Here is a 26,776-nt window from a genome sequence, read left to right as displayed (position 1 = left end):
TAACATCATATAGCTTTTAGTTTTAATGAGTAATTTGTATAATTAATGATGTTCAGTAAATAGGCTATACATGAAGAATTCAAGCTTCAAGTTCCATGTAATTTGGTATGTACATGTACATTCATGATAGCAGTGTGCAGATGTATGTGTGTGTGTGTGTATATATATATATATACACACACACACACACACTCACTAGTATACATGTATATGTTAATTATTAATATGAAAATGTTTCAACTTTATTTTATTTTTGAGAGGTAATACATTTTATGTAAATTTCAATAAAGCATTATTATACTCATTGTTATGACAGTTTCCATCCTTATTTGTTCCCACTTGGCAGAGCCAGGAGAGGGCTATGGGAATGACTAATATCTGTTATCAGTCCTATTCCTGATATGCATAAATCAAATTTAATTGGACCTGGCATACATTTTGTGTACTGTAGGCGCTGAATAACATTTAAAAGAAGCCCCCAATGGCAAAGGCCAAAGCCAAGAGGGAAGGGGCCCTACTCCATATGGTCCTGTCCGTCTCTGTCCACCTCCATCTCAAATACGCACAAGCCAATTTCAACCAAACTTTCAATAAACATCAAGTACTATGGTTGAATGGAATGCACGCTGTCATTGATCCAGCTATTAGGCGAAATTTTTTAATATCGTTATCAGTTTTCAGAATGTAATCAAGAGAAGTGGATATTAAGAGGGCAAACTATCTTGACTGCACATGTACAGTAAACGGGAGTACCTGACCAATCTATGAATAAATTGATATTATCACTAAACCACAAGCCTTTAAGGGAGGGAGCCTTCAGAAATTACTGAGGGGGGGGGGGGGGGGGCGATGATTTACAGCATCTCTGAGCTGTAAAATGTGACCCCTCCCCTCAATCTCTAAATGACAAATTCACTGATAGATGAATGGATGGAAATCATGTGGACAGATTAAAGGGACAGTAGCTGTAACTTTTGATGATTTTTAGTATGTTTTGTTTTGTATATCAAGTACAGTTTTTAGTTTCTTGTTCTACTCCATAACGCACATTGAAACACTCCTGTATTTGGCAAACGCTTGGAAACATGGCCTGTATATGTATAGGTATATGGGGCGTATACTTGGTAAATTTATTCAGAACTGAGGAAATTCAACAAGAAACCAGATGTCACGAACACTGTACTGTACACATGTACGGATCGACTGTCACTTCTGGGCACTGTACTCCTTACAGGTCTCTAGAGTATGCATTATTTTATGTGTGCGATGACGGAGTCAGGTGACATTATTCCACTGAATATTCACTGGATTGTCTATACGATTTTTCCCATCCACCGACCCATAAACCTTTGAATTTATCCAAATTTAATTTCATACCCGAAGCTGCATCAAAACACGAGCAAATCTTTAAAAAAAGTTACAAATAGACTTGCTTTCCGTAACAATAGCCGTGCTGTCATCAGCTACTGAAGCAGTTTATACTCAGTCGGGACATGCCCTGGTATATTTACGCCTTTGATAGAATCATCTGCCCTCACAGAGGCCGCAAAAGTCTTGATAAATAGAACATAAAGTAAAGGTGATAAGGGACAGCCTTGTCTAACCCCCGTGGAGGTCAAAAGGTTCTGACAGGTGTCCATTACAAATGACAGAATGTTTAATATCCGTGTACAAAATCTTTATCCATTGTCGAAAAACTGGTCAGAAATTCATTCTCTCCAAAACTCGGTGAAGAAAACCCCAATCTACCCGATCAAATGCTTTTGTTGATCGAACGAAATAATAGCTCCCGGAGTATTTCAAGCATTAGCAATACAGGAGAAATCACAAATGATTACCCGCCATTACCTACCGCTACAACATTTCAGTACTTTTGCTGGAAAAAATAATTCGCTACCTTTACCTTACGCTACCTCCACCATGCTATTTGACAAGATTTTGAGAGAAAATATTGCTTTAAATGTAACAGGTCACTTCATTAATAATGAAAACGTCACTTACTAACTGCTCAAGGTGCCATATGAATAACAATTATTCAAGTACACAAAACATGATATTTAAAGGATACCCCATGTAATTCATGTGTGCAAAAGTAGTTCTTACGACATCTATGGAGCATTAATATCCCAGGCCATGTTTTGGTAATTTGACAATCATTTACTTTGCGAAAAATAAAAACAATTCAACCCCAGATTGAGCACTATACCCGGAGCCTTTCTTGGAGAGGCCTAGGCCTGGACTGATTATTTTCAAACTTGGTACGGGGCAACATACTATGGCATACATATGCACGTCAATTTGTTTCATTATACGATCCAATATGGCCGCCTAACAGCCATTTTGTTTGCGAATCTTCCCTGTCCAAAGCCATAACTCAGACATGCTTGAACAGATTTCATTCAAAGTTGGTATTAGGACAATGTTCTATGACATACATGTGCATATTCATTGTTGTCATGATACGATCCAATATGGCTGCCTGGCAGCCATTTTGTTTGCGAATTTTCCATGTCCAAAGCCATAACTCATGCTTGAACAGGTCCGAGGCCTGCACCCGACCCATCCTTTATTGTTGAATGGTTTATTTCCATACCAATCCTCACCCTAAAAACAACCATATGAAGCCAAACAACATTAACCAGGTTGGAAGATGACGACATAAACTGCCAGTTCGAATCCTTAAAACCCAATCATAGCGGGGACTATGTCATTCTCAATAACTTGTCATTTCATAGAGTTGCATCATTCATGTACAATAGATATGAAACTATCAAAGATCAAACTACTATGAGGAAGTTGTACACATGACTGACGTTGAACAATGAAATCAGTGAATGTAAATTAGTATCCTTCATTAAATATCAACAACATAAGTTTGTTAAAAACCATTGACACACCTCTCAATAGTTTCGATCCTTATATTCACATATGAAGTGATATATTCAGGAACTTCCAATCACAGACAAGGAAGGATTAATTCTATCACTTCTGCCTATTTACAGTATATTCAGGAACACTTCTGAAACAAGACATTGTACGTACCTCTCGGTTACTCAAGACTCAGGAGCATTTCCTAAATCAAGACCTCACTTCCTCAATCTGTGTTTTTGACCAGCTTACAGGAGAAAGTCTTACTGCATAGCTATCCTGTGTGTGACTGACAACACTTGACTGGGGGCATTACTACAACTTCTTTGATCAACTTTTTTTGCTGTAAAGCTAAGCTGGTGAATCACGTTTCCTGGCGACAATGGCAGTTAGATTTTGGAAGATTATTTTACTCCTGATTTGTCAACTTCCAGTGACTGACACCAGACTATCGGTATGTAAAGTTTATAACTACACACACGTGGACTGCAAGTCTAGAGGACTGGCATCAATTCCAGACACTTTGCCAACATTTGCAACACATTTATCCTTGTATCAGAACTCTATCTCATTGTTACCATCAAGTGGCTTTGTTGGCCTTGGGAAATTACAGGTACTGAGTGTTGAAGACAATATCATCACAGAACTGAGTACTACCTGTCTGAAAGGACTTCATGAACTCAAGAAATTGAATATCTGCCACAACAGAGTTGTAACAGTTGATAGACACATTTTCAAGTATGTGCCTCGACTTGAAATATTGGATATTTCTAGCAACAAACTCACAACAATTTCAGGTCAAATGTTTTCTGCTCTCCGAAATTTACAGACACTGGACATCAGTTGGAATGAAATTATTTCTTTATCATCATCATCAGCATTTCAAGGACTAACCAATCTACAGACATTACTACTACGATTTAATCAAATCACTCACTTACCAGACAATATATTCCAAGACCTGAAACAACTGAAAATTCTAGATTTGACCTCAAATGAACCGTTTTGTTTTCCAAACAAACAAATTCAACAACTTACAAATATTGAGACTATCATCTTTGATGGACCCAAACTCAATTCAACATGTAGTGAAGTAAACCTGAAAAACTTGACAACACTCAAAAAAGTTGCACTCTTACGATACAATATTCAAGACCCTATGATAGAAAACATCAAATTGCCAGATTCTGGATTAGAAGAGTTGGATTTATCAGGAAACAGTTCATGTCCAAATCTGAGTGCAATGATGAAAAACATTTCAAAGCTACGCCTGGAATTTATCTATAAAGACCTGCAGTGCTTACAGGAAGTATTTGAAGATCTTCAATATTTTGCTGTCAAAGACCTCGGCCTTCAGTACATGCACAATCTATCCATGGTCAACATGACAGGTCTGCAAAATGCACAAGTAGAAAAGCTAGATTTGAGTGGAAATGGTCTTATAATATTTACAGACAATCTTTTTGAGTGGCTGCCATCTTTGAAAATATTGGATTTAAGTCTTAATGATTTTAAACAGCTGCCTTATAAAAATTTTGCTCATCTTAAATTTTTGAAAGAGTTGTATTTTTCACAAAACAAGATAACATCACTTGATACTATACATTTTATTTCCTTAACAAAACTTGAAGTTTTAGATTTATCCTATAATTTAATAACAAAACTTCCACATGCAGTCTTTGCTCCTCTCATAGCATTAAAGTCACTTCGCTTAGACAGTAATGCAATAAAAGCTAACAAATTTCATCATCCTTTCCAAAATTTACCCAATTTGAGGACATTATCTATATCTTGTAATAACATTAGACGTTTGCATTTAGCCGATGTTCCAAGTCTGCATCATTTGTCTATAGTTGGTTTAAAAGATGGCCTTCGTTTCACAACCACCCTATTTGATTCATCCATGAAAAATCTTTCACAACTAGAGGTCCTAGAGATTGAGCAAAGTCCAATTTGGTTTGTTAAAGATCTTCTTGAAAATCCATTTTCATCTGTAACTGTGTTATCATTAACTAATGTTTGGTTTTCTTTAAGTTTAACACCCTCACAATTTTTGGAATTATTTCCAAACGTCAGGACAATGTTGTTAAGTAGTATGAGCTCAATACAAAATATGGAAGACATTCCCGAATCTTTGATACACCTTGAAAGTTTGCGTCTTTATGACACAAAAATCTCACAAATTGACACAAAGCGCCATCTTCATGTTTATCCAAATCTCACTTCCCTTCATATTCTGAAGCACAGTCCATTTGATTGTTCAAAGTGTGGTGCAATGGCAGAATTAATCGAGTGGATGAGAATAGACAAAAAACTTCAACTATCAATCTCACCAAATCTTTGTTCATTACCGACTGAGATGAAAGGAGTTTCAATATTCACGTTGGAATACGGATTAGATTGTAATTTAGCTTTCATGGTTTCAGTTCCTCTAACTTCAATTTTTGTCTTTCTTGCTATCGGATTCTGTATAGGATTATGTTTTCATTTCCGTTGGTGTGTACGCTATGGTTGTTTTCTCATCAAACTAAAACGTGGTGGTTATCAACTCCAAGTCAATGCTGAGGAGCTGCCATTGAATATCAGATACGATGCATTTGTTTGTTACAATGAAAATGACAGAGATTGGGTCATGCAGCAATTACTTCCTCATTTGGAAAATATTGATCCACCAAATTTCAAACTCTGTTTACATGAACGTGATTTTATGCCAGGTATTGATATTTTTGACAACATTCTTGAAAGTATAGAGACTAGTCACAAAACTATGCTGATACTGTCACCTGGCTTTGCACAAAGTGAGTGGTGTTATTTTGAGATGAGAATGGCTCAAGATCATTTATTTCAACAAAAAAGAAATCTTCTCCTTCTTGTTAAGTTGCATGAGATTCCTGATAACATTATGCCTAGAATTTTGCGAAAGATGTTACTCACTCAGAAATATATGAAATGGCCTGAAAATGAAGTAGGAAGGAGACTGTTTTGGGAGAAATTGAAAGTTGCCCTGAAAACAGATAATAGGGTGAACAGAGTGGCAAATGTTTGACCTTTGACCTTTGACCTAACAGTAAATCTCCCAGTTTTAAGAAAATATTTCAATATTTTAAATTTCAGAGTTTAATTTTGGTCAGTTGTACGGATTCATTTTGACTTTAGACTATTACTTGGCATGTAATTCACTATTTGCGAGTTTATTAGCCTGCAACAGGCACAGCCTAGAAGAGGCCATAGGAATGAATCGGGTTCATCTGTCTGTCCATCCGTTGATAGCCATATCTCTGACACCCACAAGTAAATTTCAACCAAACATGGCACAAATGTCAGACACTATTTTCAATTTTGATCCACTAACTTAACATTCGAGTTTACTTGATCAAGTCACTATATCACATGGACACATGTGGTTATACATGTAGATTTGAATCCAAAGAAACACTTATTGCTATTTTTAGACAGTCAAATTTGCAAAAACTTGTATCACACAGTCACCAGTACCTTTTTTTAAAAGTGGCAGTCAAATAATCATCAAATCTGTGGACTTCCTAATTACATTGCTTGGGGGAACAGTAGACATTCAGACAAAAATATTCACTGTGTTTATGACATGCTGATGCCATGATGTATGTTCTTCATTTTTGTGAAATTAATAAAGAATATTCTGTGTATATTTCTGTGAGCTGTCTATCTGTCAAAAAATTACAAATATTACATTTTCAAATATCCACAAATATCAGTCGATTATATATGACATTATAATTAAGTGTGTATTTCCATCATAATATGTATTTAAGACTTTAGAGGGCGCTGTCACTAAATTTCTTTGTCGTCCCTGTTGTTTTGATAACACCCCTTGTAACAAATGGACTAAACCATACACACTTTCCAAAATGGCGACTTACAGTGAAGACATGCGGAAATATTTCCAAAACTTTGGTCGAACAGATGAGTTTCGAGCTCACTCTTCGAAAGTTCATTCAGTTGCATGGAGTTGCGATGGTCGTAAACTCGCCTCCGGTTCATTTGACAAGACCGTCAGTGTGTTTGTTTTAGAGAAAGATAGAATGGTAAGTTCATAGCAATATTCAATAACGCTTAGGTCAGGATATCAACAAAGCCAAAGGCAGTAAATTAATGATATTACATGTACCGTACGTCACATTGCCTTATTCTAATTCAGAAGAGAAACACATGCACAAGAAAAGTACAGTGGTGGCAACTCGTGCATTGCAGAAAATACAAATCAGGCTAATGCTAGGGAGTCTAACCGTATTCCTTACCCAACCCTCACTCCCTAGCTGGAATAAGATGTATAATCTGGCAGTCCCACTGTTCTTCTGCCACCCAGTTCTACTTTCGTGCCTTCTATCAGTCTGTATGTATGCACTGTCCATGGTTATTCCACCATCATTGTGTGTCCTGTTTTCACCCACTTTCACACTTTATCACGAGAGTTGAATTGAGACATTAAATGTTGTCTGTCCATGGATGTATCAGACCCCTAATACATCCATCGTTTAACCATGATCAGTGTTCTCCCCAGGTTAGTGCATGCAAGGATGGTGGGTAATTTGCATATTACTTTACATATAAATAACATGGTAATTTGCATATTTGTTTGCATATATATGATCAGCATATGATATTTTAACACCTACAAATGTACATTGAGGATCAGCCATTTCTCTTCATGTGAAAGTATTATTTGATATGATTTTGTCATTCAAAGATTACATGTACCAAAGCTCAAGGATGGTACAAAAACATGTAGAACACTTTTGAAGCACAGTAGAAACCTGCCAGGCAAAGTGGCCTAGATTGCAAGGAGGGTGTTTGCAGTGCACCATGCTTTCTCTGTAGTGGGGAGAACACTGATGATTTAACCTATGTCCTGCTTGTGGTAAGTTGGGACTCGATTCTGACAATGTCTCTCTCCTTCCCCTAGTCAGTATGCCGTCTGCAAGCAGGACCAGGTTTAACCATAATTGTTTTACCAGATATAATAATCACTGGAACACCTTGGAGTACAAACTTTAGAGTCTCATTCAAATCATGACAGGGGCAAGCACGCTATTCTGATACATATTCATTTATTTGTATAAAACATGATATCCACAGGGTCGGGACCATGTGTATCGAGGACATGGGGACAGTGTAGATCAACTGTGTTGGCATCCATCCAACCCAGATCTTTTTGTCACAGCATCTGGAGATAAAAGCATAAGGATATGGGATGCAAGATCTAATAAATGTTCTGCAAATGTAAACACAAAAGGTAAGGTAACTACATTTGTATTCCTTCAGCTACATGTAAATCAGTATATCACAGTTTGTAATGATCTTTTTTTTGTAGTTTTGATGTTTGAATGGCTATTCACCAGGTAGAAATCTCCAAATTGCCAGTTCAAGCCTCACTGACGCCATTGTTTCTAAATAGCCACATTACATTTTGTTACTTTGGCAAGATTTGAACCGCTGTTTGCTCCGTTCAACCAAACTGAACTGTTTAAATGGGGACCTGGTAGGACAGGGCATTGCTGCATTTTAGATGTGAATGTTTCAATCCAAATTTGGCCCAATGCACTTATGACAGCTCTGCTACAATGCAATAGTAGATACTAGTAGCACGGTCCCCAGAGAGTTAAAGTACAAAATGTATAATACAGGTACAATGTATATGGCTGTCATACTGTTGTAGGTTGCAGCTAGGAGTGCTAATTGTAGCATAATTTGAGCAGTGTGGAAAAACAGTGCACTATATAAAAACTAACATTATTGGGGTGACCCTATTGTATTTATGTTTCCCATTACTTTTTCAGAACATCTGTTGGTCAGTCAGTCAATTTAAAAAGAAAGAAAAAGTTTTTAAAAAAATCAAAAAATCATCTTCATGTTTTCCTGCCTCTCCTTTTCCTCCTTTTTATTGGATTCCCGATAACAAGCCCTTTCCCAGCTTCTCCTCACAATTGGCATGTTCTCAGCCCCACTTCTTGAATAACTTCCGTCATAAAAGAAATGATTTGTTTGTGAACAAGTGTCATGACTGTAGATGATGTCGACAGTTCAGACATTTGCTTATTCTTGTCACAGAGGGCGCTGTTCAACAAAATATTAAGGACGAGTGAAATTTTTTTTATGTCCACTTTCGGAGCTAAAAATTTGGGTTGGTTAGGTACTGAGAAACAGAAAAATGGTCGCCCTTACTATTATTAGGAGTGGAAGTATAGAATATTACAAAGTATAGAAAAGAAAATTACTGCATCAGATAAAGGCAACATTGCTGTCTGCCTCAAAAGAGAATATCACAGAAAATATTTTAATACATAGATATTTTCAAGAAGGGCCTGATTTTGAAATCATAGAAAGAAAGTTACACAAGACAAATTTTTCTTAGTTAAAAAATAATGCATCATGTTTACAGGCTGCAGAGATCACAACACCTCAATAATTGCAGCACATATGTATGTCACATACAAATGTTACCATATGTAAATATGAATAATTGAACACATGTGTATGTGCGCGCAACTGGCATGATTGTCAGACTCCAAAGATTACATGCTCTGGAATTTTAACTATGTGTATCATTACATGTAATTGTTAAAATACAAATTATACATTGATCAAAATTCAAATGATTGACTGTGAAAGAAAAGTTTCCAGTGTAACTAAGAATTCTTTGATGTGTAGTGGCTTCTTTTATCACTCAAAGTTTTCTTGGCAGAATTAATAAATTGTTGATAGGCGAAGGAAAAAGTGTTCTCTATCTTGTCCCCACACATATCAGAGCTTTTCTTGTATATAATGTCCAAACCTGTGAATAGCAGTACACGTACCATGGCAGGAAAGTGATTTCTGTATCACAAATGTGACAGTGACGATCAGTGCGTAAACTTATGTCCTGTGATGTGTTCACAATGCTCACTTTCCAGACAATGTATATCAGATGGAAACAAGAGAGGGTGACCCTTTGACCTTGTAGAAATGGATCATGTCACACTTGTGAAGGACTAGGTTTATGAGTACCGGAATAAATGCATGTAACTCATTTGCATACCTGTGATACTCATTTGCATACAGGTACCCTTTGACCTTGTAGCAATGTATCATGTCACACTTGTAAGGGACTAGGGTTGTGATAGACTGTCGACAGTCGTTCATGCCTTTTTGCTACATTTTATCTAAAATTAAAGTTGTTGCCTCGCTCCGATCCAGAGCAATACTATAACCACATACATGTACTGATCAGCGAGTGCCGAAGTTTGTGCCTTCGGCAATCGCAGTTCCTATCAGCATGCATTAGTATTCAGTGCTACGGAGCAAGGCGACAACTTTGATTTAGATGAAAAGTAGCAAAAAAGGCCTGAACGATTGTCGACAGTCTAGGGTTATGAGTACCAGAATAAATACATTTAGCTCATTTGCATACCTGTGATACTCATTTGCATACAGGTACACTTTGACCATGTAGCAATGGATGTCACTTGTAAGGGACTGGGGTTATGATAGACTGTAAGATACGTCATGACGTTTCGCCCTCACACATGGTAGAGGTTGGCCGATGTGTGAGGGTGCCCCGTCACGGCATACCTTACAGACTAGGGTTATGTGTAAATACATTTAGCTCATTGGCATACCTGTGACTCATTTGCATACAGGTACATATGTACATATACATGTATACATGTATGCAGTCACATTTTTCATTATAGCACTGCAGTGCAACTACTATGCTGATTATGCATGCACAGTGTAATGGAAGCAATCACAGGCAGTATGTAAAAATGGCTATAATCGCCCAGCTGGACTTTGCAGCATGTGTCCCTCTTTGAAGGTCTTCATTAAGCACAGCCTTGTCATTTTATAGTCTTTGTATCGCATTTGCCTAGTTAGAATGCTACGCATTGCAGATTTAAAGTTGGCAACAGGAATGAGTATGTAAGGTGTATCCTCAGACTCTGATACTTCCAGAACTATGATAGATGTCAGAATACTGGAAAGATCATGTCCACGGAATATTGGTTCTGTGAAACCATATCCTATGTCACCATATTCTTTTTGAATGGCCCATGCAACAGGTGTTCTGTGCTCATCATAAACTGCAAAATGTTTATGGTGTTGTAAAGTCTTGGAGTAGTTCGGTGTGAATGGGAGTTTGATTTTCTCCTCCAACAACTTTGCATGTGTTGTTGGTAGTGGTCCCAGAGTACATCCTTGTGGTAGTGACATTGCAGCACATTGCTGTAAAATCTCCAAATGTTTATCAAAGGAAAACATGTAGTAAGTCTCTTCAAAAATGGGTTTAAAGTCCATTTGGTCGTAGGCCAGTTCTTTGATGGTTTCTACCAAACAAGTAGGAATGAGTTCAAATGTTGTATGCATGTCTGTTCGGTCCATAACACCATCCTGTTGAAGTAACATCTTTAAACTGCTGCTGTCGGTAGAGTAAGCAAAGTATGCTGTGTTGTATGGAGGTTTGTAGAAGTTATTGGCTTTGCAGACTACAGCAGTACAATATTGGAACTGTTCAGTGTCTGTATAGATGTCTAGATGTGGCCAAGTATTATTAGTTTGGTGACTGTTCTTTATCATAAAGTACAAAGGATTACATTCAGGCAGCCATCTTGATATGTACCTCAACAATTCAGGTACTCTAGCCCATGTCACGCTATGAGCCATTGAACCTGTCAATCACAAAAAAAAGGAATAGATTGGTTACTATGGAAACCACTTGGTCACTCGAAAAAAAAATGTAACAGTAATTTGGATAAACAGATTGCTTCGTTCATGGTCTGACTTTTCTGTTATAACATCTCACTGGTATTGATAAGTGTATACTCAATGATACTCATGGATGGATAGAGGGAAAGTTAGTTTTCTGTACGAGTCGGCATACACAATACAAATGTACATACAACTCCCAGTACCTGCATTAGCATTTTACCTCAGGCTGAAGTGTCTAACTAGAACAAGGTCAACTTATTCTCATGTGTGCCTGTCGTAATGCATGTGAAGGTGTCAACCAAGAAATAAAATGTATGTTCTATTTTGGGTACTGAGAATTATGTCGTCTTCGTGTGACCTACATGTAGCTCTAAGACTACATGTGACCTTTACAGTCAAGTATTTTCATCTACTTTGATACAGGATAATTAGTAACACATGCAGAAGAACATTTCTTATTGTGTTTATTCCTATACTGGTTTCATTGTGACATAGGTATCGACTTATGGCAGATAAGTTTGATATACACAGTTTTTGGTGTGCCTGTGACTGAAGTGTTAGTGGCAGACATTTTGTTTTGTGAAAATCTTTCTGTCAACTACATGTTCATGTACTTATTAAGTGTTGCTTGATAAAAGAGTACATAGCAACAATGTAAAGTACCCCTTACCTGGTGGCAGCAGTTTTGTAACTTAAAAAATTATCTGACCATAAAAATGAGTGGCTCAATCATGTGTACATGTAAGGAGTGTATGCACAGACGCATGTACAAAGAAACTACCATGTCAATGGTGTGAATGTAACCTTTGACCCTATGTACTGCTGACTGCAGGTCACCAACATTAGTTGTAAATCATTTGATTCAAAGTATTGACCCCATAGATAGCATCCCCTCTCCTGTATCTCGTTCATATACGGTTACAATTTACACCTCCACATGGTTTAGTTAGAGACCACATTGACATCCAGACTACCCCACTCTTCACTATAACAAATGCCTGTGTTACAATGACAGTATGTGTATTTGTTACAAAGAAAACACAAGATATTGTCAGTATATCATGATGATGTATGTAGTTAGCTGTATCAAGGTCATTTGGTGACCGATGTATCAGTCATGTGACATTGTATCCATGGATACATGATAAGAAATCTAAATCGTTTTACATGATGTTTAAAGTATTTTTTACATAATATTGATTATTGTATTAATATGACTGAACGTGGTGTTGAAATAATACTTTTTAAAAAAAAATACTTTTTAATAAATTAACTAAAATGAAGTTCAGAACCCATCCCTATCCTTTTGTGAACTAGCTAGGGTAACTAAGTCCTGAACTTCAGTGATTATTTCAAATATCAGTTTAAAAAATTAAACTGGCCGTATGATATGGAATCAAAGAGAAATGGGTATTTATTTTGGATTTTTAATTAATAAAGCAACTTTTTTGGAATTTTTTTTGTACCCAGTTATTTGCAAATCACTTCCTTTCACTTCCAACAAATAACAAACTCTTTACACATTTTAAAATGTTCTGTAATTTATGGGGTTAAAAACACAAACTTACATATCATTTCACATGTTTTATGTTCGTAAATTTAACTTCATTTTGCACTGGGTCAAGAAATAACCCAACCAAAACTTTCACTGGGTATCCACCATGGCTTTATCAGTATTTTCTGAAGTCACAATAGACTGAACGTTTGCACAAATGAGCTGTTCTCATATTTTTTCTAAATAGAAAAACCTAGTAAAGTTGTTTTACTGATTAAAAAATCACAAAATAAATTCTTCTTCTCATCCATAATATGACCATTTCTGGATTGAATATTTTTCCCTGTGACTACAAAAAAAAAATTATTAATAATTCTTTCATAACAGGTGAAAACATCAATATATGCTGGAGTCCTGATGGTCATACTATCGCCGTTGGCAACAAAGAAGATTTGGTGACCTTCATTGATTCAAGGTCACACAGGACGAAAGCAGAAGAGCAGTTTAAATATGAAGTCAATGAGATATCTTGGAATAATGATACAGATTTGTTCTTTCTGACCAATGGCCATGGTTGTATCAATATCCTCAGGTAGTGTAGGATACTTTCATTTTTGAAAGGGTGCAAAAGAAATTCACACATTTTGGAGAGGGGGGGGGGTGGGGGAGAGATTAGGTGGTTTGTTTTGCAACCACCAATATCCTCAGATATTATACTTTCATTTTTGAAAGGGTACAAGAGAAATTTACACATTTTGGAAGGGGGGGGGGGTAGTTTTTTTGCGACATGGTTGCATCAATATCCTCAAGTATTATGATTTAATTGTTGAAGGTTATAACCCAGGGGAAAGCTGCGGCATGTAGTTGATTGATTAAATAATCAATAAATCAATCAATTGATCGATCAATCAATCAGTTACATGCATGCTTTCCCCCGTGGTTATATAAGCTAAGTTTGTTCATTTTAGGAGGTATTTTTTGCATTTTAAATAGTATCTGTAGTGTTTCCCATTCTGAAGCACTTTGCTGGTGACAAAAACTCAAACATGATATTCAGGCAGTTGATACATTTGTACTAGCCTAGCATCTTCATGTTGGCAGATTTCAACTACTGTACCACCACAGACACTTAGCCTTGTTGTTTGACATTAATTACGTATCGAAACAGGCACAAATTCTTCACATTTGTAAATCTACCCGCTTTGTTAGATGACATCAGTGGTATCACCACTTGATCAGAATCAATGAGGAGGATGCAGCTGTGTAACGTAATCTCTATCAGAAAACAGTTAGCCAATCACAAAGGGATAGATTTCATGGTGGACTTGGATGTATAACACGTTGTAGTTGGGTATAAAGTCTTTATTCTCACACACAAGTACGTCAAATAATATTACACTTCAATAGTTTGAACGGGGCGCCTCCGCCAACGTAATACACCAAAACAACAGTTAGTTCACGTCTGTCTACGGGGTTTCCCCGTCTGCGCATGTCTGTTAATGTTCAGTCAGGCCTAGCGCCCCTAACGTCATACAGTGATTAACCTTTTGTTTGCTACATCACTCCCCACCAAAAGAGTGTTCTCCTGGACACTAAACTTTAGAACTTCATATGACTGTTCATTTCATCAAGGTGAATAAACATACTTCGCTAGATATAATAATAAGGACTCTACATTTTTCATTTTTTTCATTTTTTTTTTTTTTTTTTATTTTTTTTTTTATATATATATTTACGACTTGACAAGTATTCTGGTCAATCAGTTTCTCTTATTCTTTAGAGTAAGTTCTGCATTGTTCAAAAGTTACCCGTATGTTCAAATACATGATCGGAGTACATCCAGTACATACAGACTAGCGTATAGAAAGTTTTATTATAATCAAACATGTGTGCACAAATCACAATAAATCCAAGGACAGCAGCATGCACCATAATCCAGCAAACTGTACACAATTAACAATAAATCCATGGACAGCATCAGGTAAGGTAAACCAGTAATTACACATTGATATCCTATTATTGGTAGTACAAATTATTATCCGCACAATGTCCAAGTGGCAATGTCCTGGTAGGGGTCCGTCAAAACACACAATATTGACTTTAGTCACAGTCTGGATATTGTCCTTGATAACACATTCAAAGTACACATTTTATCATATTGTTTTCCTCTTCTACTCTGTGTACCTTGCTGGTACTCTGGTTACCCGTCCTGATCTTGTCACCTGAGGGCGCAACACATGTTCATTCTCCCCTGGATCCAATATATTTTCTTCCAATTCTGGCACATTATTTTCTACTTCTGGCACATTATTTTCTACTACTGGCACATCTCTCATCTCCCCAGTATGTTGGTTTTCAGCTACATTCAGTCTCTCATTTACATCCTCATCCTCCCCATTTTCAATCTGCTGCCTTCCAGGAATAATCACATAGCCACCAGGAGCAGGAATTGAACTCTCAATTTCTATTTCCCTCTGACTCTCCTTATCCCCTTGTCTCTGTAAACTTACTGAAGGTGGTGAATGTGGGTCATCTCGTTGTAAGCCTATACATGGTTTCAGTCTATTGTGATGTACCACTAATCGCCTACGGTGGGGTCCTTCCTGTTGTATGCGGTATACCACACCTGGCTCTCCATCTGGACCCAATATTCTCTTCTTTACTATAAATGGACCAACCCATGGCAATCTAAGTTTCTGACATCTACCCCTTCTGGTCTTTGGGTCATGTAGCCACACTTTATCTCCAACGTCATATGGTTGATGGTGAGCCCATATATCATACCCAACCTTCTGTCTTCTTTGCGATCTACCCAATGTTTCACGTACCTGTTGAAAGACAGTTTTCAAGTTGGTGACAACACGCCTTGCATGTGTACTAGGAGCCGCAACTGCCTCATCTGGAGTACTTCCATACAGTATATCTATTGGTAGTCTAGCTTCTCTCCCATGATTGAGAAAATATGGAGTTTGTCCTGTGCTTTCATGAACACTTGTATTATAAGCTAGTGCAATCTTCGATATATGATCGTCCCACTCATCACCATACTGTGCAACACATTTTGCCAACATCTCCGCCAAAGTCCGGTTGAACCTTTCGACCATCCCGTCCGACTGCGGGTGATATGGAGTAGTGCGTGATTTATATATTTGTAGTAGTGCACAGAGTTCTGTCATCACCTGGGACTCAAAATTACGTCCCTGATCTGAGTGAAATCTTTCAAATACTCCATGTTCTGCAATATATTCTCCAAATATCTTTCTGGCTACAGTAGTTGCCTTTTGGTTAGGTACAGCATAAATGTTGACATATTTAGTGAAGTAGTCCATCACAACCAGAGCATAGCGATTTCCCATTTTAGACATGGGTAACTCATTCAAGTCTGCTGCAACCATCTCAAATGGGCGGGTTACTGATATATTTTGCATAGGTGCCCTTGCCCTTGGTACTGGTGATTTCCTTCTTTGGCACAGCTGACAGCTTTGAACCCATCTCCTAACATCTTGACTCATTCCAGGCCAATAGAATCGCTGTCTACATCTTTCTACTGTTCTCTTTACTCCCATGTGACCAGACATGGCACCATCATGCAGTTCTTTCAATACAGTGTTGACCATTGCATCCGGAACAAGGTGCAAATGTCTTACTCTTTGACCATCATATATACTCCATTTTTTGCATATTACTCCCTTCACCACTTGCAAACTGTCCACTTTATGCCATAACGCTTTCAATCTCCAGTTCTTCCCTTTCAGGTACTGTTTTGATGGTTTCTTTCCTGTCTGTAACCATGATAAAACTTCTTGTAATACTGCATCTTCTTGCTGTCCCCTTTTAAAGTCCAACAGAGTATTACCACCAGTTAACTTTGAGTATGATGCTTCATTAGTTACCTGTGTACTCTGAATTTGGTGAACTTCAGAGTTATTGTTACCATGAGTTGACAAGACTGGACAACACCATTCCTGCTCAAGTGACATTTCTTCGTCAGTGCCCTCTTTGAAGTTTAATCTAGACATGGCGTCAGCGTTTGAGTGATATTTCCCACCTCTATGTTTTACGGTGAAGTCATACATACTCAGTTCTATAGCCCATCTCTCTCTACGTCCTGTGGGATCATTACCAGCTTTAATATCCCGTAATCCTACCAGAGGTTTGTGGTCCGTTACAACATGAAACTGTGCTCCGCATAAGTAAGGGCGGAAATGTCTTATTCCCCACACAATAGCAAAAAGTTCCTTATCATATGTGGCCCACCTTCTCTCCACCTTGTTAAGGGCATGGCTTGCATATGCTATTACTTTCTCTCCCCCTTCATGTCTCTGTGCTAAAACAACTCCTACTGCAGAATGTGAGGCATCAGCGTGAAGGTAGAAAGTCTTGGTAAAGTCTGGGTATGCAAGTATTGGTGGACTGACAAGGGCAGTTTTAAGTACTTGAAAGGCATGACTACAATCTTCGGACCACTCAAATTTTACTTCCTTCTCTGATAGGTGGTGTAAGGGTGTTGCAATCAGTGCAAAGTTCTTTACAAACCTCCTATAATATGATGCTAAGCCTAAGAAGCGGCAAACGTCTGCTACACATGTTGGAGTAGGATAGGACCGTATACGTTCTGTTATGTCAGGGTCCGGAGATATACCTTCTGCTGAGACCTTATGTCCCAAAAACACAACACTGCCTTGAAACAGTTTGCACTTTTCTGGCTTCAATTTCAAACCAGCAGCCCCCATCCTTTTGAACACCTCCTCAAGGCTCTGTATGTGTTCCTCAAAGTCCTTGCTGAATATAATAATGTCATCCAGGTACACTAAACATGTACGCCAATCCAAACCAGCCAACACTAATTCCATCAATCTCTGAAAAGTTGGTGGTGCGTTTGTTAATCCAAATGGCATGACCTTGAAATTATAAAGGCCAACTCCTGTGGTAAATGCAGTCTTGTCTCTATCGTCTGGGTGCACTTCAACCTGCCAATATCCTGAACAAAGATCTACAACTGAATAAAGGCTAGATCCTGACAAAGCATCCAAGGTATCATCAATTCTTGGTAAAGGATGAGCATCTCTTTCTGTAACTGAGTTCACTTTGCGGTAATCGACACAGAAGCGGATGGACATGTCTTTCTTCCTTGCTAATACTACTGGAGAAGCCCATGGTGAATTGCTCTCTTCTATGACATCATTTTCCAACATGGTTTTCACTTGTCGTTGTATCTCTGCCTGTAGATGCACTGGTACACGCCGAGGCCGTTGTTTTATAGGGGTAGCATTCCCTGTCCGTATATGATGTTGGACTAGATGGGTCCGACCTCTATCCATCGAGTTCTTACTAAATACATGAGAATACTCCTTCAATAAATTCCCCACTCTCCTTTTCTGAGGTTCTGTTATTGCTGTATCATTAAGTGAAATCTTGGCTATACCACTATCCATTTCTGATGAGTTCTTACTGATTTCCACATGTGATACCGTTGCTGTTGGCTTCTTTGTTTCACATAGTTCATATATATATACTCTTGACACTGTATAGCTTTCCTCGTCAGTCTTAGTAGCTACAAAAGATCCTAAAGGCGTGTCCTCATGCAAGTCTACAGGCCATTCTGTGATGTTCATAACTTGTACAAGCGCAACACCATTGGTAACTCTGGAAACAGTTCGGGCAACAGCTAAACCCCTATCATCTCGAAAGGATTCATCAGGGTCTAAAATACCTGTGTAACCATGAGGTGGCGGTTCTCCCATAGTTGCAGATTGAAGGCGAACAGTTACGGGCATCTCACTACGTGGTGGTATTGTAACTGTCTGATTTGCCACAGCACTGCATATCTCTGGAACCAACTGACTTTTCCTCAAAAATGGGACTGGCTGGCCATTAATCCATAACATACAATGCTCTGTATCTACCTGTCCTCCATGTTGCAGAAAGAAATCCCAACCAAGTATAACAGGATTGACCATGTCTCTTACCACGAACATTGTATGAAAGAGTTCATTACTGCCAATTCTCACTCTGGTTTGAATTGACCCCAGTATATCTAACTTCTGTCCTAGTAGTGATGTTGCTAGCAAGTTGACATGAGGATTTAAGTGTTTCTTACGAAGAGCATGACACTTCATTCTAAATTCTTCACTTATAAGAGAGATACCAGCTCCTGTATCCACCACTGCTTTCACATCTGTGTCACCAACAACAATCATTACCATATTTGTAAAATCTGTAGGATTTTCTTTATTCTGTTCCAAGTATTGGCTTGTATTGGCCCCATCCTCTGCTGCTAATGGCTGGCCCCTAACATCAGCAGCTAGTAGTTTTCCTGTTGTCTGAATTGAGTAGACTGTGGTTGTTGCTGAAATTGTCTCTTACTAGTCTGACTCTCATACTGTGCATAGGTGGCACGATCTGGACACTGACTACTTCGGTGCCCATAAACACCACACGAATAACAGTTACCCTGGAATCCTGGTGCAAATTGTGTACGAGGAATGGAACCTCTATTACTCTGAGTTCTTGCATTTGTGGATCTACGAAAATCACCTCTTTGATTCTGCCTCGCATACAAAGTCTCATTTGTCACTGTCATCTCTTCTAACTTCTGTAAAATTCTATGTTCTAATTCCTTGAATTTCTTATCAATAATAGAGTTCACACTGTCTGCTGTAACATGAGCTACTTGTTCACTTCTATGTTGTTGTGGTGCAGCTGACATTTTGGTAACTGCTTTGGTAGCTGCCTCAGTTTTACGAACAAGTAACACAATTTCATCCAATGTCTTTTTATCTGCATTTAAAATCTTTTCTTGTAATGAGCTGTCCTGAAGACCACAAATAAACTGATCCATTACCATATCTTGTTTGACTACACTGTCTAAAGTTGGATAGGCAATGTCTGCTAGTCGTATAAGCTCCGTCTGATACTCGTCTGGGGGCTCCCCAGTCTGACGTGTTCGCTCCCTAAATTGGAGACGATACAAGCTAACATGTTCTTTACCACTGAATTTCCCGGCTAGGGCTGTTTTCAATTTATCATAATCACCTTTATCATCTTCTTGTAATTGTTCATATACTTGAAAAGCGTGGCCATCCAATAAAGCAGGTAATAACCCAAGTTTGGCATCCTTTGTGGTTAAATCCTTCGTCGCTTTCGTTGCAACTTCAAACTTGCGAACCCATATATTAAAGTTTTCATTTTCCTTACCGCAAAATTTATTTGGTAGTTGAACGTACGCCGAAGCCATACTGCACAAAGTGTCGTTTAGGCCAAGTAGCTGGAGTAGTTGATAAACCCACTGGTTTCCTATAATATTGAGCTTCGTCACCGCTGCCACCAGTATAACACGTTGTAGTTGGGTATAAAGTCTTTATTCTCACACACAAGTACGTCAAATAATATTACACTTCAATAGTTTGAACGGGGCGCCTCCGCCAACGTAATACACCAAAACAACAGTTAGTTCACGTCTGTCTACGGGGTTTCCCCGTCTGCGCATGTCTGTTAATGTTCAGTCAGGCCTAGCGCCCCTAACGTCATACAGTGATTAACCTTTTGTTTGCTACAGATGTTTATCTAGACTAAGTGAGGTTGAACTTTCACTGTGTTCAAATCATAATCTAATTTTAGGTTTACATACAAAAAAAGGTGGCACAAGGCTAAGCATCTATGGAGTGACGTAATAGTCAAAGTCCGCTACCATGAATTTGTGTAAAGATATAGTTTAGTTGATATATGCTGAAATGTCAAGGAAACTCATATTATGTTACTTACTGTGCTATCAGTGCCCGACGGCGATTTTTAATGCCTGGAAATTATATAAGGAGTTGAGAAAGGGATGGGAAGAATATCAATAGAAATTGATACTTGTCTCCAATAGATGTTGTAAGTAGAAATAAAATTACCTTTTTGGTCAAACGGAGGAAAGCTACAGTCTCTTCAAATCAGATTTTTAAAAAAAAATAACTTCATCTATACTACCATGATCATTTTGTGTTCTCTTTATTTTTTGTACAGCTATCCAGAATTGAAACCATTACAGACATTAAATGCTCACCCAGCAAACTGTATTTGTATAGAGTTTGACCCCAAAGGTCGCTACTTTGCTACAGGAAGTGCTGATGCACTAGTCAGTTTATGGGATGTTGAAGAACTTGTATGTGTTAGAACATTCTCAAGGTATGTACGCAGACTTCACTTATTTGTTCATTGTGTATTAAAAACGTGTTCAGTAAGCAATGTTTCCCAAGTCATTTTTCGTACAAGAAATTATCAAATGTGGTCTTGATAAACCAGTATAGAATCCATGTCATTCTATTTTAAAGGCCTCGGTTAGTTGAGGATTAAGTTTGTGTGAAAATTTCACTTGCTTTCACTCTTTATCATGGTGAGTTACTTATGAATTAGCAATGTTTCCCAAATCACTTTCCCAACGAAAGAAATTATCAAATGTTATCTGGACAAACCAGCATGGAAATCTGGACAAACCAGCATGGAAATTAATAGTCTAGGTGCTAGACCCCCTGGTAATTCTGCTAACTTAAAAAAGTGACCAGATGTTTCATAGCACCAAAGCTGCTGTTGAGGGCTTGTGCACCATTCGCACTGTCATCCTCTGCTTGTTTTCAGCAACCTTTGAAATACAGATCCAAGGTCTTGTTACAAAACAAGGAAACCACTTCACTCTATTTGAAAGGCCCAGTTTGCATGAAGATTGCAGACTTATAGATAAACTTGGTCCAGAACAAAAGAATAATCCTATGTAATCCTTATGGCTTCACTGATAAGATAACACTAATGCGAAACCTGGGATGGAATCCCTTGCATTTAAGCTCATGAAAAATATGTACAATGTCCCTCTGTGTGCAGAGTTCAAAAGAAATATATCCATACATAAGTCACTCTGCTGTCACAATTGCTTGATTCATTGGCTAGTCAGAACATTCAGTTTTAGTCAGTCGTGATGGTAAATTATTAGTTTTTCTTGGAGAATATATTGTTCATGGTTCCAAGAATCAATAGGACAGTACAATATAGTTACTTTGGAATGATAAATTGGAATTGAATGCAACGTTTTGATCCGTCTACTACAGACCTTGATCACACAATTATTTAATTATTCAGCATTAACGTTTCTCTCTGAACTGGCAGAATAATATGTCCGTAAATTGATGGTACAGTGGTTGGTATCCTTGGTCCCCAATCATGATGGGGGCTTCTCTGTCTGATCATAGACCGACCGACCCTACATGAAATTTTGTGTAGGGTCTATGGTCTGATTAGTTTTTCTTAATTTCAGACTTGATTGGCCAGTCAGAACACTTAGTTTTAGTCATGATGGTAAAATGTTAGCATCAGCATCTGAAGATCTTGTCATAGACATTGCAGAGGTTGAAACAGGTAAGAGAACATGTATAAATTCTTTATAGAATGTAATTATATGTCTAAGCATTTCATCTCTACCCATATTATATGTATGTACAGTACTGTATGACTTAGAAGTTCTTACTGGGGTATTACCTTCAAATAAAGTATGAATATTTGAATTCTGCTAGTGCATTTGCATGACTGCTAATTCCCATAAGACAATGTGTGTCCACTGAACAACGAATGAGGAGCGAGTTTCAATTGGTGTTTCTCTGCAATCACGTTTAATGTACATTATGTAAAATCACGGAGTGAATCACCAGAACCCAAAGTTAACAAAAGTGCCTCTATTTCCTGCAGTGGGTTTCTCCTTTAATTCAAGTGTCTAACCCAATATTATCAGATATGTCCTTTCTGAGCTGCTAGTACTTTTACATTTGACCAGGACTTTGTGTTTTTTAATTGAAATTTCGAAATAACTTCAACTTCGTCCTATAATCAAACAGAAGTAAAGTAATTAGGGTGTGTGGTAGTGGGGCGGGGGCTCTATATTTACTGTATCTGTAAACTGTGATCGTAAACCTCTTCTTGTTTTGTTTTTACTCAGGAGAGAAGATAGCAGAAGTTCAGTGTGAGTCACCAACATTCACAGTTGCTTGGCATCCCAAGAGACATCTACTAGCGTTTGCTTGTGACGACAAAGACAAGTATGAAAGAGACAGAGACGCTGGTACTGTCAAACTATTTGGACTACCTTCAGAATGATTCAAAGTCATTCAAATGTTTTTACTTGTATATAGACCAAAAGTGACTATTTTGTTCTACATTAAGTGGTGTGTTGATATCTTTACAAAACCTGGTAATAACTGGTCATGCCTATATGTACCAGTGAAAGACTTGTGAACTCCCAAAGTTGTTTCACAAGGAGGCATTTTTGGAAAGACAGTGTCAGTGGCCATCTGTGTATAACATCTGTTCATTGCAACTACCCCCGAGTCAATTAATACATATTACACATATCACATATCAGGCTGTTTCATGGGTAGATATATTCTGGCATTATAGTTATATCCACAAGTAAACAAAGGAAAAACACTGCCATGGAAATAGATGATACCATCATAAGACAACTAACATTAATTTGTTAGCTTCTTTCTACTGATTGGGTCACAGTGTAAATTTGAAATTTAGAGAACTTGTGATTAGTGGTTGTCATCGATGCAACTTCAGAAAAGAAAGTAGACTAAGTGCTGTGTATACCAAAGTAAAATGATAGGGGAATTTGTGTAACTTATGTACATGTAGGTTGGCGTTAACTGAAAGGTACTCAAGGGAAATACAGGATTAAAGGAGGGATTGGATACAGCAACAAACAAGATTTGTTTATGGGTCACAAAACTGTTGTCTAGAATTAAAAGTTTTGCCTGTTACCAAGTGTACTAGTAAGCCAAGGAACAGCAAACATATATAACCTGGCTGTAAAACTTGTTTAGAATCTTGTGAACACAGACTTGTTGCCGAAGAAACATGGTCATTAGTGTATCCATTGGTACAAGCTAGCAATTATCAAATCAAATACATGTAGTTTGTTACTTTTTCTATTACACACATATTCTGACTGGGCACCAACATAGTAAAATAGAGTTTCAACTTCTTCCATTTCCAAGTGAAATAGGTGAAAGATCTTTTTCAGGACAGCTTATCAAATGACGATAAATATTTGGAAAGCATTGCAGTATCTACCTATTACATGTACCATGTACACTATCATTATATGAAAGTCTTCGTTGTAGTAAAGATTCAGTATTTGTTCCTATCTTTTGAAAAGAAGTGAATTACGACAGTACATGATGTACATTTAGTAAAGGAGTCTTTGATATCCTATTGTACCATGCCATTGTGAGGTGTCTTGAATTGTATAGTTGTGTGTGTGTGTGTGTGTGTGTGTGTATTTGAGACTGAAATATCCAACATTGTTTCTGGCTATGTAATTTACTCCAACTGGGTCAGTGAGTGGTTACATCAAGGGAATCAATAACAGACCCAGTCTCTGTGTGTTTGAGTTGAGAATGCTCTGATTGAGCACATAATAACATGCACTGGCCAGATTCAACAAAAAATATGGAATGTATACTCTGGTCGTTCTACGTCACAACAACACGTGTCTGTGTCATTGGTTCTACTGTGTTCAAAATATGAGTCAAAACATTCAAAACTACCATTACTCTCTGTTTCCCCACTTTTTCTTTGATATTACTGGAGCTGGTATAATTATGTCATTATCCAATATTTTTTTCATTCAGCTGGAAAATACTCATAAACTAAGGGTTGTCATTACGAGTTGCTGGATGAGTGACCTAATGGGTCTTTGTCACTATGTCATATGAGTCTAGCGACTTGTAGTGACAAAGAACTCTTATGTCACTTGGCTGCTGAACGAAGAAAAATATTGGGGAATTATTGACAGCCATTTGAGAAATAGACATCTACTAGTGCCCTTATAGCCAGGCAATAAGTGTATATTATTACCCCAAGTATACTTCCACAACCTGCCATCTTGGCTTAAAAAACATGTATATGAAATCCTTCATATAGCCACCTCTGTCCTACCAGGTCCCTCCTAGTCCAGCTGGGTTGACTGGAGTTAAATCATGGTTCTAATCTTGCTCAAGGACTTCAGCATTGTTCAGAATCAAATGATAATACATACCCAAGTTATACATATGCACGAGCCATTTAGAACAAAACATTATGGAATATATACTCTGGTCATTCTACGTCATGACAACACGCGTCTATGTCACGTCAACTTATGTCTACCTCACTGGTTCTGACGTGTTCGAAAAATGAGTAAAAACATTCAAAATTACCATTACTTTCCCTAATTTTTCTTTGATATTACTGGCGCTAGTATAATTATGTTATTCTCCAATATTTTTCTTCATTCAGCTGGAAAATACTCATGACCAAAGGGTTGTCAATACGAGCCTACTGCATTGACAATGACCCTTTAGGTCACTTGTATTTTCCTTGGCTGAACAAAGAAAAATATTGGGGAATAAAATCTAATTATGACCTGTGCCCTTACCAAGGATTTGATACCATTCAAAGATTCACACTGGATTCTGGTAGGCTGCAGTATGCTGAACATTTATTATCAAATCAAAATACAAAATTTTTTAAATAATCATCTCTAAAAGTAGCCATACATCTTGTATGTCATTCTCATAATAGGCATAAATGCTATACATGTATATATGAAGTGAGACACATATACTACAGCAAACAAGGTTGACAATTTTTTTGAATAGACCTCACAACAGGCGTAATTTTGTTTTCCAATCCATGGCTCAGTGACAGAATCATGTGTGTTTTAAAGAATACATTCAATATATCCACATTTTCAGTGTACTTAAAACGGTCATTTAAAAAAAAAGAAAAAAAAAGTTCATTCACTGTCAGTGGGATTCTACGGGCACAAGCTGAGTTAATAAACTTTTCGCCCATGTGAAAATACTCGCATCCACCCTTGATTACACTTTTCTAGTATACTTTTATGACGAAGCATGCCTTCTATCACATTGCAATTGACTTCTGGCATTGTTTGATCAGTTGATTACGTAGTAGGGAGTTGCTGTACATATTTCATATGTATGATAAATTGCATCACCGGATCATTTATAAATTATAACTTAATACCAGGTTTGAGTTCAGTCACAATTGCAAGCAATAGTAAATATGCTTTAGTATGTAGAATACTTCAAATCCACAAAAATTTCACGCCAAAATGTATAAACTCATCTTGTGCACTGTATTGTACGATTCCATGCTGTAAATATCATTATTTATCTTATGTACATTAAAACAACTAATATTGCATTTAAAACAAAAATACATAACCACAGTATGCAAATAAATATTCATGTACTCAAAGTTCATGTTTATGAATGAAAAATTTCTACTCAAACAGTCGGAACAATGCCTGACAACAAATCTCAAATCTCAGTTGATGTCTCATCAGCAATCATATGAGTTTGCTCAACACCTTCATCAAATTTTGGATCATTCTGTCAGATCCAGTTTAGACACTCGCAGGGCAAGTGATTTGTTTGAAACATGTCTGTTTCCCAATCAGAAGTGGATGAAGAGAACTTGGGCGAGTTTTGGATAAAAATCCGGTAGCTAGAAGGTCCACGTTGCTGGTGCTGTTATTGCACTAGCTCTTATCAACTTCTACTACTTTTGTTCTGAATCAGAATGTTTAGTGTGTGCATTATAGTGCTTCCATAATGAATATACATAGTGTTATTGCAAGAGATGTACTATAACTCTAAC

General features: G+C 37.6%; 1 protein-coding gene across 2 annotated transcripts; it reads left to right on the top strand.

The window, feature by feature from the left end:
- Positions 1–3,191: 3,191 nt before the first annotated feature.
- Positions 3,192–24,135, top strand: LOC144446552 (THO complex subunit 3-like). 2 transcript variants are annotated; one of them, XM_078136340.1, is made up of 6 exons: positions 3,192–3,322; positions 7,984–8,140; positions 13,472–13,676; positions 21,092–21,253; positions 22,374–22,474; positions 23,049–24,135. In XM_078136340.1, the coding sequence occupies exons 1-6, from the start codon at positions 3,251–3,253 to the stop codon at positions 23,204–23,206; spliced, it is 855 nt and encodes a 284-aa protein (XP_077992466.1). In that variant the 5' UTR covers positions 3,192–3,250; the 3' UTR covers positions 23,207–24,135. The 2 variants fall into 2 exon arrangements, with proteins under 2 accessions (XP_077992466.1, XP_077992465.1); XM_078136339.1 differs by lacking the exon at positions 3,192–3,322 and adding an exon at positions 6,756–6,932.
- The last annotated feature ends 2,641 nt before the right edge of the window (positions 24,136–26,776 follow it).

This window comes from Glandiceps talaboti, chromosome 15 (genome assembly GCF_964340395.1).
Source record: "Glandiceps talaboti chromosome 15, keGlaTala1.1, whole genome shotgun sequence".
In the NCBI taxonomy this organism is placed as follows: Eukaryota; Metazoa; Hemichordata; class Enteropneusta; family Spengelidae; genus Glandiceps; species Glandiceps talaboti.
Note: the sequence above shows the minus strand (reverse complement) of the source record. Positions and strands in the feature narration are given on the sequence as shown.